This window comes from Cervus canadensis, chromosome 9 (genome assembly GCF_019320065.1).
Source record: "Cervus canadensis isolate Bull #8, Minnesota chromosome 9, ASM1932006v1, whole genome shotgun sequence".
In the NCBI taxonomy this organism is placed as follows: Eukaryota; Metazoa; Chordata; class Mammalia; order Artiodactyla; family Cervidae; genus Cervus; species Cervus canadensis.
This window is the reverse complement of record NC_057394.1, coordinates 8,726,052-8,744,143: the sequence shown is the minus strand read 5'-3', so window position 1 is coordinate 8,744,143 and position 18,092 is coordinate 8,726,052. Positions and strand designations below refer to the sequence as shown.

Genomic DNA, 18,092 nt, shown 5'->3' with positions numbered 1-18,092 from the left:
AGCTTTAAAGTTTTAAGCTCGAACGTTACATGGGATACATTTTAAGAATATTAAACACCCAGTGTATAATAGCAATATGTACTTCCCAGGTGGTGCTAATATCAATATATACTTCCCAGGTGGCTCAGTAAAGAATCCGCCTGCCAGTGCTGGAGACCCATGAGACTCTGGTTCAATCCCTGGTCCTGAAGATCCCCTGGAGTAGGAAATGGCTACCCACTCCAGTATTCTTGCCTGAAAACTTCCACAGACAGAGAAGCCTGGTGGGCTATAGTCCATGGGGTCGCAAAGAGTCGGACATGACTGCATGACTGAACACACACACATATAATATCCAACTTCCCCCCCAATAAGTATTTTCTATGGTTTTCTTTTACTTGAGATTCCCCAAAGGAAACAGACTATGTTTCAAATGATACTTCTTAATGTTTGACATTAACAATTCCCTAGGTAACAATTCCCTAAAGATTTTTAATGACATCATCTTGTGTTTATAACTTCTTGCTAGAATAGGTGCCAGACCAATATTATGAAAAATGTCTGGTGCGTGAAAGCATTATGGTGCAACAGTTAAAAGTGATCTAATGAGTCCGACTAATAAGGCCAAATCCTATCTTCTCTTTTTACTACCTGGGTGACTGTTGACTCTTTAGGCTCTCTGTGTATCAGTAATATCACTTTAATAGTATTTTCTTAATTAGTTGGGAGGATTAAATGAGCTAAGACTGCAACACACTTAGAACAGTACTAGGGAGAGTGAACTAAGTAAATATTAACCATTATTATTATATGGTTTATATTATAGTAACTGTGATATTGTCTTGTACTAGTGTTAGGGGAAGCACACTGATTGAAACCGCCCACCCTGGCCAGGCACCATAGTGACCATTTGCATGAGTTGTTTTATGGCAGGAGATCCTGATAAGGAATACGGAACTAATAGGCCACCACCAGCTGGAAGAGTTCGGGAAAGATCGGAAGAGTTCGGGAAAGATCAGAAGAGTTCGGGAAAGATCGAGAGGAGACACTGCCTGTCCGTCCACTTCCCAGAATCCCTCTTGCTAGCATCCATCTTGGCTGAGCGATGCGTGCGCCACCAGGAAAGACTCTGAATTAGAATGATTGGCCAAAGACCACCCGGAAACTAATCCCATCACCATAAAACCCAAGACTGCGAGCCACGCGGCAGAGCAGTTCTCCTGGGTTCCCTTACCTACTGCTCTCCATCCGGGTGCCCTTTCCCAATAAAATCTCTTGCTTTGTCAGCATGTGTCTCCTCGGACAATTCATTTCCGAGTGTTAGACAAGAGCCCAGTTTCGGGCCCTGGAAGGGGTCCCCCTTCCTGCAACACTAGATTCTTATTTTACTAGGTTCTCAGAAACTATGGAATAAAGGGAAAACATTCCTTTCTCCTGAAGTATTTGAAGCTCAAATTCCATTACTTTGAAATAAACAGAGCACTTACACTAGAGAATATTGGTAAAAACTGGAAATTACACTCAATTTTGGTCTAAATCCTTTTTCTATAAGCTGCTGAGGATTCTCAGGGCCTGGACTAGGCAGGGGTAAGCTGGGTGAACAGAATGCTCCTTACTAGGTCCTGGGTCTAGAGCAGAGAGTCAAATATGAGAAGAAGAGAAAACCCAAGACCTGCAAATCAGAAACTCAATGGCCTCAACTGGAAGGCCCAGAAACCAAATAACTGGAGAACCTGGGAGGTGGAGCAGAAAACAGCAGGTCAGATAAAAAGCCTGATGCTCTTCCTGGGACAAATCCTGGGTGCGGGCTGCTCTCCCAAGATCTGATTCTTGGGTAGAAAGACCTTATTTAAGGTGTTGAGGACTGAACCAGCATGCTATTGTTGTCCCACCACTTACACTGCACTGAACATAACCAGCTCTTGGATTTTAAGCTAAGACACAGACTCACTCTGATATTCTCTACCTTTAAAAAAAATGCCAGCCAGGTGCAACCCCATCACAAGAAAACAGCATCTCAGAAGCAAAAGAGACCAAACAAACATTTACACTTCCCCTGACATCAATGCAAACACTAGAGCAGGAAGACGTGATAAAATCATCTGCAGGATCAGAACTAGAGGCGATGGCAGAAACTGCATCTGATCACTTTAAGGCATTTCAGAGATGACTAGGGGAGACAAAGAAACAAAAATAAGAGCATGCACGTCAAATCCATGAAATGACTTTCATTTGAGATAAGGCATCTCTAGGAAATGATCTTTATCTGAGTAGAGCTTTTCTAAAGGGGAGATAGGGAATTCCAGCTTCCTCTGGCTCCCAATATGTTGAATATTCATCTTGGGCAACCGAATGCAATTTGCATAATGCGGAGCCCAGGTCTGCATACAGGAATGGCCTTCAGGGAATGAGAAAGAAGTTTTCAGAACGACTACAGCATGTCTCAGCTCAACAGGAAGGGAATGCACGGCTCACATTTCATTTTCCTTGACAGGATTTTCCCAGATTTTGCTGAAGAAAATATATCACAGTTCATGGAAGTCCCCAGAGAACCCTTCTGTTCTGCTTAAGTTTTAGCGGTGTGTGTGTGTGTAAAATGTATGTATGTATACTTTTTTTTTTTGATCACAATATTTAACAACAGAGTTTTAAAGAATTCATAGGAAGATGACAGGCAAACCCAAATAAGAGAATCTCCTCTGAGGCTCCATGACTTTAATCTGTCAGTTTTTGCTCAAGGGATAGTGGAAAGAAGTATTTCCATCTTAAGTCTCTATTGCTTGGACCTGTGGCAGATAAGAATTCTAACTGCATTATAATGTACGTACACAGCACGTCTGAATGCAAATTACTCGTAAACAGTAAATATTACAGAAGAGAATAGAAAGGTGCTCAGATGCTAATACACATTAATACAAAACCAAGACTTGCTTACATTTAAATGCGATATACATTTTGATATTAGAAATATTTTCCCAGTAAAAGACTTACTCAATCTCAATTCTTGTTTTTTAAAAGAACTACTCTCTCCTCAATTTTCTCTTCTAGAATTACATTTACTCTGCTTCTTTTTGCAAAATAATCTTTTACAAGAAACTCCCTAAGAAAACTACATTTCTAAACAGTAATAGAAAAAGATTACATTAATATCAATCCTTTCTAATAGCAATTAGGTAATAAAATTTCATTTGGGTTTAAAAGTGGACAGATATTACTACTGCATTTTTCTGAGCCTATAAAGTATCAGCCTGTGTTCTCCGCCTTACATTTAAAAGGAAGGCAAGAAAAGGATATGCTTATATAACATCAACCACCTAACAGAAAACTTAAGTTGGAATATTTGAATAAAGTGGATAAGATCTCTTAAAAATGGAGAAGGAAATAGCAACCCACTCCAGTATTCTTGCCTGGAAAATCCCTGGACCTAGGACCCTGGTAGGCTACAGTCCAGGGGTCACAAAGAAGAATAAGAAAAAAAAAAAAAAAGATCTCTTAAAAAAAAAAAGCCAATCCCTTCAAAATTTCTCAATTTTCGATGAACTGGGGCATATAAAAATATGCAAATGCACAACTTTAAGAGGTAATGTTCCTCTTCTTCTTGATATGCTGATGCATTATCAAACATTGCTGAATCATGAGTTAACAGCTCGTAGGTATTGTCATAAAGGTCAAACACTAAAGTGAAACTGAAAGCATCACCAGATAGAACATTCTCCTTTTTGTGGTGGCTTAGATGGGTGGCCAATACCTTGGATGTGTTACTTACTGATGGGTAGAGGTAACCTTCTCCATTCATGGCTACGTACAACCCCGTCTTCACTCCCTGGATTGCAACGACGCGCAGTCCCACTGGGATGAGGTTGAACAGTGCTGCAAAGAGAAAGATGGTCTGTCACCAATGGGTAGGGAGAAGCAGAATACCTACCCCCATCACTTTTCTGTTTCATTTATTCTACTTGAGAAACATTATGTCTGTTATAAACTTCTGAGAGGTTCCAGTTCATTACCTTCTGTCTCTCTATTTAAGAAGTTTTGTTATGAGTCAAGATAGCACTTGAGCTCTGAGTTGTAGATCTAGGCAGGCTCCCTATGGCATTCTGAAGAATGGTGGGATAATAAACAGAATCAAGCCTGTAATCACGACTCTATCATCACAGTCTCTGACACCATTTGATACCAGAAAAAATCAGCTAGGAAGACTCTCAAAGAGCAGAATTTTATTTTAAATACTTTTTTTTTTTTTTGATGCGGACCATTTTTTACGTCTTTATTGAATTTGTTACAATATGGTTTCTGTTTTATGTTTCGGTTTTTCACTCACAAGGCGTGTGGGATCTTAGCTTCCTGACCAACCAGCGATCAAATCTGTACTCCCTGAACTGGAAGGTTAAGTCTTAACCACTGGACCACCAGGGAAGTTCCCTAAAAGAGGAGAATCTTAAAAGCCCAAGTTGAGTGCTTATTCCGGTCTTTTAGGTGGAAGGTTTGCTTCATTATTGCAATGCAGTACAGGCAAGAAGTTAAAAAGGTAATTCCAAAGCTAAATTACTCTTGCAGAACCAACATGACATCAACAGAACCCAGAAAAGATGTGCACCTGCCTGCCTGCTAAATTTAGAAAGAACTAATCACACTGAATGGCGTACGAATTTCAGAGAGGGAATTTTCTTCTTTAATATTTTATAAAACCATTTAGAGTGAAAACTAAAACAAAGAGGGAAAAGTGTTCAATTTTACCCACTTAAGAGGTAAGAATGTTTCCATGTTCTATTTCTTCCTTTATTGACCAAAAATGTATTCGTATGTAAGTTTCACACTGCAGACAGCAATGTTATCACTGATTTTTTAAAAAGTCTTAATTAACATCCTTAATAATTCATTTCCATGCTAGGGTTACATATGATTGAGCAGTGAGAATTTTAGCATCATTCTTATTTTTCCCCTTTGGCCACATGACATGTAGGATCTTAGTTCCCAGATCATGGATTGAACCCTCACCCCTTGCAATTATGTGCAGAGTATTAACCACTGAACCTCCTGGGAAGTGTCTAGCATCATTCTTGGTGATGACTGCTTGGTGAGTTTATCATAGACACATTTATAAGATTATCGTTAATTATGACAGGTTATCTGCTCCCATTTGCATTCTTAATTCAAGTCTAATTCTAAGTAAGAGAACCAGCCCAGAAGAGGAAATGAAAGCACTAAAGTGTTGAAGTAAACGTACAAGAAAAATATCTTAGGTTTAGGCTCTTGCTTGTATTTCACAAAGAATAAATAATTTGAAAGATGTGGGCAATTTTGACTTAAATCTGTGGGTCTACCCAGTACATAATTTTAAATGGATTTTCTAAACTGTATTCTGTTTAACTCCGAGGCACATGTTTTCTCTGATCTAGTGGGGGTAGATTACACTTTCTCTTCCAATTACTATATTTACTGATATTGAGATCTCAAGATGTCTGTGTTTCTCAGATGATGAAAGGAGAATGGCTGACCATGACCCTTGAGAATTATCCCTACAAGAACATTCAGGGGCATCAGGTTTGGTGGATATTCACTTTCAGGATGCAAACTAGCACTGAACTGTCTTCTGTAGGATTCTAGGGGCTTATAATATCCTTACAGAGGAATGAGGCTTATGTTTGCTTATTTCTATTATATTACATAATGTTAAACATGAGTGTGGAGTTATTGAATATTTGTGTCATGGAAACTCTCAGTATTTCTTCTTTTTTAATTTTTTGGCTGCGCTATGCAGCAGGTGGGATGTCAGTCACCCAACCAGGGATTGAACTCACACCCTCTGAACTGGAAGTGCAGAATCTTAACCACTGGACCACCAGGGATGTCTCCTCAGTATCCCTTCTTCATGGAAGAAAGTCATTGGATGCTTTCACTCTCTTCTGTAACATCTGAACTGTCCCATCTTGCTAATATTTTGAAAGGATTGGCACCATAGGATAATTTCTGATTTATTTGCAAAAGTTTTTAGGGAAAACCATAATTGTGCATCTGCCCATGTAAACTATTCCATCTGAACCTATTCAAATGTATTTATTCTAACCTTCATGTATGTCTGATGGTATTGTGTGTGTGTTCAGTCATGTCCGACTCTTTGCAACCCCATGGACTGCAAGAATATTGTAGAAGCTTGCCATTTCCTCCTCCAGGGGACCTTCCCAACCCAGGGATCCAACTCACATCTCCTGCATCTCCTGCATTAACAGGCAGATTCTTTACCACTGCACCACCTGGCAAGCCCAAACAGTTTTGTAGGTGCCATATAATTGATATAGGCCAGGCGGAATAATTCTAGAAGATAATGCATCATGAACTCATGAAAATAATATAGTATGGGGAAGAGTAAAATTATAGAAGATAGTCTAAAATGACTGTGAAAATGAAAGTTGCTCAGTTGTGTCTGACTCTTTGTGACCCCATGGACTATACAGTCCATGGAAATCTCCAGGCCAGAATACTGGAGTGGGTAGCCTTTACCCTCTGCATGGGATCTTCCCAACCCAGGGACCGAACCCGGGTCTCCCACATTGCAGGTGGATTCTTTACCAGCTGAGCCACAAGGGAAGCCCCATACTATATTTAAAAAAACAAAAACAAACTTTCTCCCTCCCTAGGGTTTTGGTTGAGACCTGAATTATAAAATAATAGTTATCATTTATCGTAGGAAAACAGAAAGTGTATCCATAGAACCACTGTAATGTGGTTGACCACATTACAGAGTTGACCATGATGGATCCACACTCCTTGATATAACCACAGATACTCACATTAACTGAAACATCATTATGGGTTTTTAGCCTTTTTGTATCTAACACAATTATAAAGCCTACAAGGCCACAAAATTATAAAGGCCACAAGGCCTAGGGGAGTAAGAATAAGGATGTTCATGATACTTTGTTCATTCTGTGGAACACTCCAGTCTCCATATGATAGTGAATTTCATTCAACCCTGGCTGCACCTTAAAACTAGTTGTATTCATAAGACAGAAAGAAAGAAAGTGAAAAGTGAAAAAAAAAGTTGCTTAGTCATGTCCGACTCTTTGCAATCCCATGGACTGTAACCCACCAGGCTTCTCTGTCCATGGGATTTTCCAGGCAAGAATACTGGAGTGGGTTGCCATTTCCTTCTCCAGGGGATCTTCCCGACCCAGGGATCAAACCCGGGTCTCCAGGATTGCAGGCAGATTCTTTACCATCTGAGCCACCAGGGACTGCCCAACCCCAAAGCAATGAAATAAAATCAGAGTCTCTGGGAGTGGGTTTAGGGCATCAGGAACTTTTTTTTTTTAAAGCACCTCAAATGATCCTAACCTACGGACAAGGTGAGAACCACCTTCCCGAGGCCTGTCAAATAGTGAGCATTATGAGGCACCAGCCGGTTTTATGCATCAGGTTATCAGGCTGGGAATCTCTAAGGTAAGAGGGATTGGTTTGGGTGGGGCTTTAATCTAGCTTAAGGCTGACACATGAATATTTCTGTAGCCCTCTTCTGCTTGCAGTATCTGGTAGTGGGAACAGTGACCTTTAAAAACACAGGAAAATCCCAAACTTTTGGCCACTTGCCAAAAGTAAACTGAAGAAAAAAATCACTCTCTAACCAAATACCATAGTCATGGTAATGCTTATCTTCCGTGCATAGAAGGGCAGCTCTAAGAATTTCAAAGCAACGCACTCTGGAAAATGAGTGTGATGATAAAGTATCCTGGGCATTCACTTCCTTTTGTGAAAGATGTTTCCAGGGCACCAGAAGCCTGGGTAAGCAGGTGAGTTATTTCAGAATCTCTCAGTTAGGACCAATTATCCACCCTTCCCCACTTTCTTGCCCAGAAAGTTGTAGGTCTCAGCTGGTGATCCAGGGAGGGCGCTAGCGTCAGGGCGTTAGGTTTGCCTGCCGGTCTTTCTCCCTTTCAAGGCATTTAAATTTTTTGACCAAGAAAGCTTAGCAGGTGGTTCTGACTTCACCTAGTGCTTGGTCGCTCAGCCACAGTCACCTCCGACTCGTTGTGACCCCAGGGACTGTAGCCCGCCAGGTTCCTTGGTCCATGGGATTCTCCAGGCAAGAATACTGGAGTGGGTTGCCATGCCCTCCTCCAGGGGATCTTCCTGACCCAGGGATCGAACCCAGGGCTCCCACATTGCAGGTGGATTCTTTACCAGCTGAGACACCAGGGAAGCCTTACCTAGTTCTAAGTAATCTCATATTTACTAGTGGGCTAGCATTGAGCTCCAGTCATGGAGGGTCAAGCCTCAATTCTCCCATTTGGTGACTTTTGGGGTGCCATCAGGGTGACTTTTAGGTTATTCCTCTTTATTTTTCCTACCTATGGATGACTAATCTTTATTCAGAGAAATAGCAAAAAACTGGAATGTTTGTGAATAATTACATCACACTCAAGCATAATGGAGAAGGGAATGGCAACCCACTCCAGTATTCTTGCCTGGAGAATCCCATGGACAGAGGAGCCTGGTGGGCTACTGTCTTTGGGGTTACAAAGAGTCGGACACAACTGAAATGACTTAGCTCAAGCAAAGAGGGCAGTGCTCTACGGAGGACCTGTCTGTCTGTCAGCATCTCTGACACTCTCACCTTCATTTCTAAAGATCACTTTTCAGGGCTAATGATTTCCCCAGAATGTATGACTACTGTGATGAACCAGAGAAAAGAAGATATGTTAAAATTCATCCTAAAAGCTTGTGCTTTTCAGTTAAGATGGTGATAGTACGAAAAAGTTGAGATAATTAGTAATTCCCATTGCTTTTACAAAGCTGCTATAATCCTGCAATGTTTTAGAAAATTTGCAGTCATGCAGTTTTCATAACCTTTTGAGGAGGGAACATTTATCTCAGTCTGTTTTATTCCGTTCTGCTTTGTCTTTGCAAATGTTAAAACAGTAAGGAAACTAACCTTACTGACTTAAAGGGCACAGAAATCACAATGGTAACTGAGAAGAAGCTGTGGGCTAGATCTTTGCATAGGAATGGAAGCCCTTGTGGGCGGTCACTATAATTTGGTTCTGATTTGCTTGTCCATTGGGGTTCCATTCCTGCCTGGTTCCCAGAACTGTTCCTCACCAGCATTGAGGGGGATTAGAAAGGATTTCAAGAGCCAAACAAAGATTCTCTTCCAGGAAAAAAGCCTCATACATTTAGAGAAAAGGTCCAGTATCTTTTAGTATCTCAGCTTCCCAGCCCAGTGTTTAATACTATGCAGATAACCAGACATAATCATGTGTGCGTATAATTTCTACATCTGCACTTTCATAATTTAGAAAATATTGTGCTGCTTATTCAATTGTGATGCAATATGCTTTTAAAAAGCAGTGTCTACTGATACTTCTTAACTTGATATTGATTCCACCATGAAAAAAACCAACTTGTTTGGGACTACAAAAACAAAAGGAGAAGGTAAGAAAAAACTCATAAAACATTTGCTTGAAGGAAGCTAGTTTTTCAAGAAGTCCAGCTAAGCAGCATTTTCGTATAGCTGTAATTTTTTTTCTTTCTTTGAAATTTTTTGTCTGATGGCTGACATCAGCCTCTAGTCTGATAAATCAGAGTGTCATAGCTCTTATTGTGATCAGACTTACAGAAAACTTGCTTTCACGCTCTGCTAGACTCTGGCTAAAGAAAATCAGAGACATTGAAGACACGAGAACTTAAGAATCTAAAGTCCATGATCCTCACGACTGTAACACACAAGAAAAAGAGAATGCCTTTTGTCAAAGAGTGGGTGAGGAGTTTAAAGTTGGGAAAGGAAAATTAGCAGACATATATATATATTCACACACATATATATGAAATATATATAAACATAAATCAGAAGAAACTAACATCTTCTGTAGGTCAGAGATGGTTAAGTGCTGGTGATTTTCAGAGTTCAACCTAATATCAAAACCCCAACAGGTAAACAATATTTGATGCCAATCTTATGAATAAAAGTGTCTTCTCTTTCTTCCCTGTGTCTGAATTGCTTTACCTTCTCTTTTTCTAAATCAAGAGGAAGTAAAGCAAACAAAAATCAATGAACAAATATGATAGGGAAAAGTCTAAAGTACATAAGGATGACATAATAGAAACAAGGGGAAAAAAGGATTAAAAATTGAATAGGAGGAAAATATAGATAAAGAAAATACTTAAAGTTGAAAGAAAAATTAAAAAAATGAAATAATGTCCAAAGTCTAAAATACAAGCACAATGTTTGGGAAAATAATGATATTTCACTTAGCAACACCAAATGCAAAAATAGCCTACTTTATATTATTAGCTTCTCTCAGAATCAGTGTATCTGAACCGTTGATGACTAGACTTTAAAACAGGAACTGTCTATAATTTGGCTAAATGTATTCAAAGCCTTCTTCGTCCCATGGAATGATGTTCTGTATGTGAAGGATAAATGCTAAATCAATGAAAAGATTCATATCCACTAGTAACATGTGATTAAATATTTCCAATAAAATTGATTTTTGCTTTTCACTAATTCTCCTGAGCAATGAAAAGTGTCTACTTTAGAACTGATGTGCTAAATTAAAGGGAATCTGAGGCCAGTATGAACAGAAAATAGGAAACAAAAACACAGAAAACTGAAGAGAAGGAGTGCCATAATAAAAATACAAAGAAAAGTTATATGTAAAGAAATAGCAAAATGAAGACAGACATGAAAACAATGGAAGGCGGGTGGCTTTTTAATTTAAAAAAAGGCACAGATCCAATTTTAGAAATAAATAATTCATACAATGCATTAAAAAGTACACAGCCTTCATGTTCCCTCTGTAAAGACAAATATTATCTTGAACACAAAGAATTTGAAAAATAACACTTCTATTATTTGAAACAACTAATCCTTATTGTTCTTGAATGTACACAGTTATCATTAAGAAGCTACACACATGTACACCCACGGCTGATTCATGTGAATGTATGGCAAAAACCACTACAATGTTGTAAAGTAATTAGGCTCCAATTAAAATAAATAAATTAATTTCAAAAAAAAAAAAAAAAAGAAGAAGCTAGAGGTCTCACAAAGATAAAACTTCCAAAGTAAACAGGTAATCAACTTTCATCTGAATGCATTAGTGCAGTTACTTTGATGATAATGAGATTCAAGTAACAGTAACACTGGATAAGACAACTGCTTGGGGAAAAAACTGAAAAGATGAATAATTCTCTTAAAATGACAGGTTTCTTTTGTGGCTCTATGAATATTTCTATCCAGGTGGTCCAAGAAGAATTGTCAATGGCATTCTAGGGTATAACATTTGTAAAAGTGAACTCACGTAACCCAATATTTGCAAATGTATTTGTAAAGTCATTTAAGCAGCAGTGTCTCTCCTACCAATTGTGTGAACCGGTGGCCTGGGGTGGTCACTTACTAGAATTAGTGCTGTCGTCCTTGGTCCCGTCGAGAGCTCCATCGGGGTGCATTTGCAAGTAGTAGCCTTGCCTGCAATATAACCTGGTCACTATACCCTTGAGCTGGGGATCTGAAAGGCAAACACAGAGGTCATAAGCCTCACAACGCATCACAACAGAATTTCTTTTTTCTTCCCTGTTTCTTTTCTTTCTTTTTCAGAAGGAAGAGGGTATTTTATAGAAGGATTTTATAGAAGCACCTTTTATTTTATGTTTCCCAGGAATGTCTCTGCATTTCTCAAACCAGAAGATGCTGATCACAGATGGTGAAGAAAATGCAGGTGTAAATTTATTTTACTTGAAGTTGTAAAGTCATAAACTTTAGATAACAGATCATTAAAAAAAAAAAACCTGACAAGTATGTATTTAAATAACTACTTAACATGATTAAACTACTTAATCTATTAAGCTATTAGTTAGGTCCTAAACTAACTAGTAGATATTAGTTTAAACTAATATCATTCAGGATGGTGGGATAAGAATTTTGCAAACACCTGGCTTTAAGAAACCATATCAAAGGCTTTTTAATGGAAATTTTTTTCCACTTAATTTGACAAGTAATCCCCAAATGTGAAAAACTTTTATTAAAAAAAAAAAAAGCCATACTAACATTTGGTACACATTTGCAGAAGAAGCCCTGATATGGAGGGAACTTGCACGGAAGTATTGTGTACTTAGATGTGATCCACAGGAAAATGTGAAAATCAACTTCTGAACTCAGGGCGAGACAACAGTAACAAACCTAAGCTCTCTGGCCATCAGTCAGTCAGTTCAGTCGCTCAGTCGTGCCCGACTCTTTGCAGCCCCATGGACTGCAGCATACCAGGCCTCCTTGTCCATTCTGAGCTCCCGGAGTTTACTCAAATGTCATCGAGTTGGTGACGCCATCCAACCATCTCATCCTCTGTCATCCCCTTCTCCTCCTGCCTTCAATCCTTCCCAGCATCAGGGTCTTTTCCAGTGAGTCAGTTCTTTGCATTAGGTGGCCAGAGTATTGGAGTTGTATTGCATTCAGCTTCAGCTGAATCTCCAATAATCTCTGGCCATAATCCAGACCAATTAGATGAATTAGACAGATAATCCTACATAATTTATATAACTACAAGGGATAGTAAAATTATACTCTATGGATTTTTATTCTTGTCTCAAATGGCCTAAGGTCAAGGACATTGGAAGTTTATTAAAACCAAAAGGGAAATTACACAAAAGGTAACAGACTTCTCATTAGATGATTCATCGAAGAGATAGCCGGTCTACTGATCCGGTGCTTCACAAAGAGCCAACTGTACCTTTGAAAATAAATATTTGCATGTGGCTTTTCAAAGGTCACCACCATCTCATGACTAGATTTGATGGGAGACATCAGAATCCTCCCCATGGCAACTAGCATCTCTCCACAATCCCTGAATGAGACATGCAAATGTGGTCATGCTGTCAAAACAGGCGGTTGTTACAGAATGATGAAACTGAGCATGTTGTAATTGATCAAAAAATGATGGATGGCAAACAGGTGAACACACACACACAAATGTGCAAAAAGAAACCAAAAAAGCTGTTCAAAACAGAATATCCTCAGCCTTTTGTTTAGTTCTCAAGAAATTAAAAAGAATGACAGCATCTGTTTCTGTGTACATCTGATGTGACTGATCATTTGAGAAATGGCCTCTTGGCACAGATTTTCTTCAAAGACACTGTGATATTGAAGAATCTGGAAAATAATGCAAGAAAACCACAGCATGGCAGCAATGTGTAATCAAGCATGTTAGAATACAGGTGTTTTTGGAGGAGTAGGATTTTAGAAAGAAACATCCAAGTGATTATTAAGTGGTAAAGAATCTGCCTGCAATGCAGGAGACCTGGGTTCCATCCCTGGGTTGGGAAGATCCCCTGAAGAAGAGAATGGCAATCCACTCCAATATTCTTGCCTGGAGAATCCCACGGACAGATCATGAGGTCACAAACAGTTGGACGTGACTGAGTCGGACATGACTAACACACTATAAATGATTATTACAACTGTGTTATGTATGTTCCTTGTGTGTGTGTGTGTTCAGTCACTTCAGCTGTGCCTGGCCCTATGGACTGTAGCTCACCAGGATGCTCTGTCTATGGGGTTCTCCAGGCAGGGATACTTAAGTGGGTTGCCATGCCCTTTTCCAGGGGATCTTCCTGAGCCAGGGATCGAACCCACGTCTCTTATGTCTACCTGCACTGGCAGGCAGCTTCTTTACCACTAATGCCACATGGGAAGCCCCGTGTGTTCCTTACTCTGTAGTATATAACTTTAAAAATCACATAATTCTAACATGTGCCTTAGTGAAAAAATTACTCTTGTACCTTACTCTGCTCATCACTCAATAAGTACTATTGAACGTTTAAGTACTGAGGATTTTTCCTACTTTTGCTGTATTATATTTGTGCTTGCCACTGAAAATAGGTAGCACAGAAAAAGAAGGGAACAAAAGTGAAAAGGTGGGATGGGGCAGGAATTCTTAGTTGCCATGAAAACAGAGCATTTCAGAGACAGAAAATTTTTCTGCAAAAGCTTTATGTTCTGGATCACTTACTTTTAGTAATCCTATATTCTAGCTATGATATCTTCTGGACTTGAATTAAGTATACCAGGCAAGAAAGTGAGAAGACACGTGACCCTCACAAGTCCCTTCGTACTTACAGAGAGAGCCCCCTTCTCTTTTGTTTCTTCTACTAAAAAGATAGAACAAGCACTGGAGAGAAAGTGGAGGAAAGGGAACCCTTGTGCATGGTTGGTGGGGATGTAAATTGGTGCAGACACTGTGGGAAACAGGATGGAGGTTATTCATGCTGATGAGTAAAACTGATCAGTAAACTGATCATCATGAAAACTGATTCATGGGATCCAAAGATCCCACTTATGGGCACATATACAAAGGAAGTGAAATCAGGATCTCAAAGAGATATCTGCACCCCCGTGTTCATTGCAGCATTATTCACCACAACCAAGACGTGGACACAACCTAAGTGTCCATCAACAGATGAATGGATAAAGAAATACATGGTGTAGACACACAGTGGAATATTATTAGGTCATAAAAAAGGAAATCCTGCTATTTGTGATAACAGGACTGAACCTGGAGGACATTAGGCTGAGAACCTAATTTCTAACCACACCTCATGCCTGCTAAGAAATTACAAGTAAAATACAAAATTGAATTTTTGAGTTCTTATTTAATTTCAAGAAAAGAAAACCAAACTGACTTCTATTTATCTACTTTCACAGTATTTGTTTTTTCTTTTTTTTTTTAGAAACCATAGTAATAGTGACTGTTCTTCTCAGGTGCCACAATTAACTCACTGAATTTTCACCACAATTTACTTACAAAATGGGAAGCCCATTTTGATAATGAGAAAGTAAAGACACAGCACAACGAGGTAATTTGACAAACAGCACATGACTAGTAAGTGCAAAGCTTGATTGACATGATCCTGCCCACTTAACAACTAAATTATGTAACCTGTAATTGAACAATCAGACTAAACTATCTTAAACAACTTAAAATGAAATGCAAACATCTATTTCTTTAAACTAGATTCTTAAAGGTTATCTTGGGCTGTGTCTAACCCCTCTAATCCTGCATACTTGGAGCTGACTCTATAATGTAAAGCCATAACATAAAGTTAGAGATGACCAAATTTCCTGAAAATCTCTTCTAAGATCTGTCCTACTTTGCCATTGACCACATTTCCAATAAATGTCCACCCATGAAATCCTCATCAAAATCATAAGTTTAACACTGTTTAAGTTTAAACTTCCTACAGTATCATTTTCACTTCAGTTCCTCTATCTCCATCGACTTCAGTCAAAGGTCCACTCTGACTTGACCACTGATGTTAATTGTTAACCCCTTCAGATTAACACCATGCTTGCTGCCTTTTATATCCCATCCAATGAGTTGCCCAGTTCCTACAGACAGTCTTCAAAATCTCTCTCACTGTTTTCCCTTTCTCTATTTTCACTGCCAGCAAATGTTCAACCCCTCATGGCCTCTCCCAAGCCATGCGGAGTGCTGTTCTTGTCCATCAGACCAGGGAAGAAGCAGCAACTCTCCAACACCCACCAAATGACTCACTCTGCAGCAGCAGGGGCCCATCTGACCTGCCTGACCTTGGTTTCCACTATTCCCCTTCCATCTTCAGCACGTAGCCCAACCTGGGTCACTGTGTTGTTCTGACCCTTTGCAATCCCATGGACTGCAGCACACTGTGGGCTGCCTACAAATAACCCATAATCTCCCACATTGATTCCGTTCCTATAACCTTACCTATCTCAAATACGCCCACTTGCCTAGAGATGTGAAACTCTGGACTGTGAGTTTCATGAGGAAAAGTGAAACGTACAGTATTGCTCACTATGGCATCTCCTGGGTCTAGATAAATGAGAGCTATGCACTACATCTCTTTTGAATGAATACTGACAAAGGTGTAATTTTTCCAGTAATTTCATATTGCAGGTAAGAATGAAAACTGGAACAACGTGAAAACCAAGACAGCAATCATAGTAAAGCCTTAAAAATGTCCACAATTTTTGACTAGGTAATTGCACTTTTTGGAATTCCAACTTAAAAATAAGTCCTTAGAGTTTTACGGTTTTGTGTAAAAACTTGTGTGTATAACTTAAGCATGACTATGTAAAAATACTATGCATAGGAAAAACGAGAGACAATATGCCAAAATGTTAAATGTACCTGTATTTTGATGGCTATCAGAATATTTATTTTTCAATATTTATTATCTGTATAGTGTCCAATCATGATGGCATGCTAACTTTATAATGTAAATGCAGAGACTATAATAAATATATTAATGCCTTTGAGAAAGAATGAGTCAAAATAGCATTTTGTACCTACTTGCAAAGAAGATCGCATATGTATATGCAAATAAACTGAACACCTATTACTTCTATAGATTAACTGGTTGCCCCAAATTTTCAAGAATTCACTTAGTATTTTCTCATCGTACATAATCACATGTTCATAAATGCTTTACTGTGATACTCATTTATACAATTGTTCAAGGTAGCCCTGTATAGCTTAAAGTCAGTCTTTCAAATAATTAAAACAAATCCTTTCTCCCTAAGCCTAAAGTGAAAATATGCAACCAAAAACCAGAGCAAAACCAAACAAAACAACAATTTTACTAAGAAAACCACCACATCAGTACGTGCAGTCAAAAGTATGAGCAACCTTCTGGGTCTCTGTGCAAGAAGGCTCCAAGCTTTCATTTTCTTACTTTACTTCCAGTACAAGTCTCAGCTTCCAACCATAATAATACATGCTGAACCCATCATGACTCTTTGAGAGAACAGTTAACAAAAAAAGAAACACGAAAATCCCACATAACTGCAGGAATGGACAGGATCCAGACTATGCAAATATTTAAAGCAAACAGCATCCAAAGTGGGCGGGGGTGGGTACGTCTCCCCACGCAGGGGTTTGCAAGATAGCACACTGCCATGTATGAAGAAGACCCAGTAGTAGAACTTACTGTTGTTCTTACCTCCAAAAATGACAAAGAACTTAAGCATGGGTTGGCACTGGTATCTTCAAAGTCATGTGTCACATGTTACATTGGGTCCTTGAAGTATGTGGGGCAGGTGGGCCATCCCATAATACTGAGGGGCTGGCCCAGTGACCCTGCCTCTCAGCCACTGTTCCCAATGAATGCTTTGCCATAGGTTGAAATTCACGTGCTCCTGGTTAAAGGGCTTATAAATTATATTATCTAATTTAAATAAAATTAGGATAGTTGAGGGGAAAAAAAATCCCAGAGATAGTATGGGCCAGAGGTGAAATTAAAAAATAAGAAAAACAAGCTAAAGCTTAACATCAAGAAAATAAGGAAGATGATGTATATTCTGTGTAGATTATGTGGTTAAAAGCAAGGATGAAAATAAGAAATCAAGACAATGATGATCTATTCAGATCTCACATGAGCTCAGCCAAAGGATTTTAAAGGTGTTTAGAAGATGATGTAAAATACAACTACTATAATAAAAATGGAGTGTCACCCTAAATAAGTGTTATGACTTGAGACATGAAAGAGTGGAAATATTGCTTGTATGAAATAAACTTATATTGAGATGCATGCTCACTTTTTTCATTAAACTAATGGGACAAGAAGATTTGATGATGAAGTACAAAAATATTATTATTTTGTTTTCAATACTGATATAGCCCAAACTCCTATAACTTGAACTCTCAATAACTGAAGGATGAATCAATATCTGAAGTCCTACACCTATATTTTAGTTAGCCATATAAAGATGAAAAATATTTTTCAACTCATAGAACTGTTAGGGATCTTTATTCTCTTTTAAAATACTTATGCATCCAGAGCATCTTACTATGCTCAAGAAAATATGAAACCTTAGCCTGTATTAATTATGCTTTTTGTTTTGCCTTTTCTATTTGCTGTGTCTGGCCATTTCACTGAAAATGTCCTGAGGATACTCCTTGTGTGAAACTCTAACTATGTTCTCTGATATTAATTAAAATAGAAATAATGAAAACTAATACACATGTATATGAAGAGGAAAAAAAGATGTTTCATAATATATTAACCTCAACACTTAGAACTGAAAGAAATGCAAGTCAGTCCAACTGCCTTTAGGTGCAAGGAAAAAATATCCAAGATTTTTAATT

The 18,092-nt window shown here is 38.7% G+C and overlaps 1 protein-coding gene across 3 annotated transcripts in view; it reads right to left on the bottom strand.

Annotated features, from left to right (window-relative positions):
• The window catches only part of FGF14 (fibroblast growth factor 14), a 603,006-nt gene that overhangs the window by 102,451 nt on the left and 482,463 nt on the right, over window positions 1-18,092 (bottom strand). For all 3 annotated transcript variants that reach the window (XM_043477362.1, XM_043477364.1, XM_043477363.1), the window contains exons 2-3: window positions 11,373-11,483; window positions 3,746-3,849 (exon numbers count right to left, since the gene is read on the bottom strand). In XM_043477362.1, coding sequence (XP_043333297.1) covers window positions 3,746-3,849; window positions 11,373-11,483 — 215 coding nt within the window. The remainder of the gene's footprint in view (window positions 1-3,745; window positions 3,850-11,372; window positions 11,484-18,092) is intronic.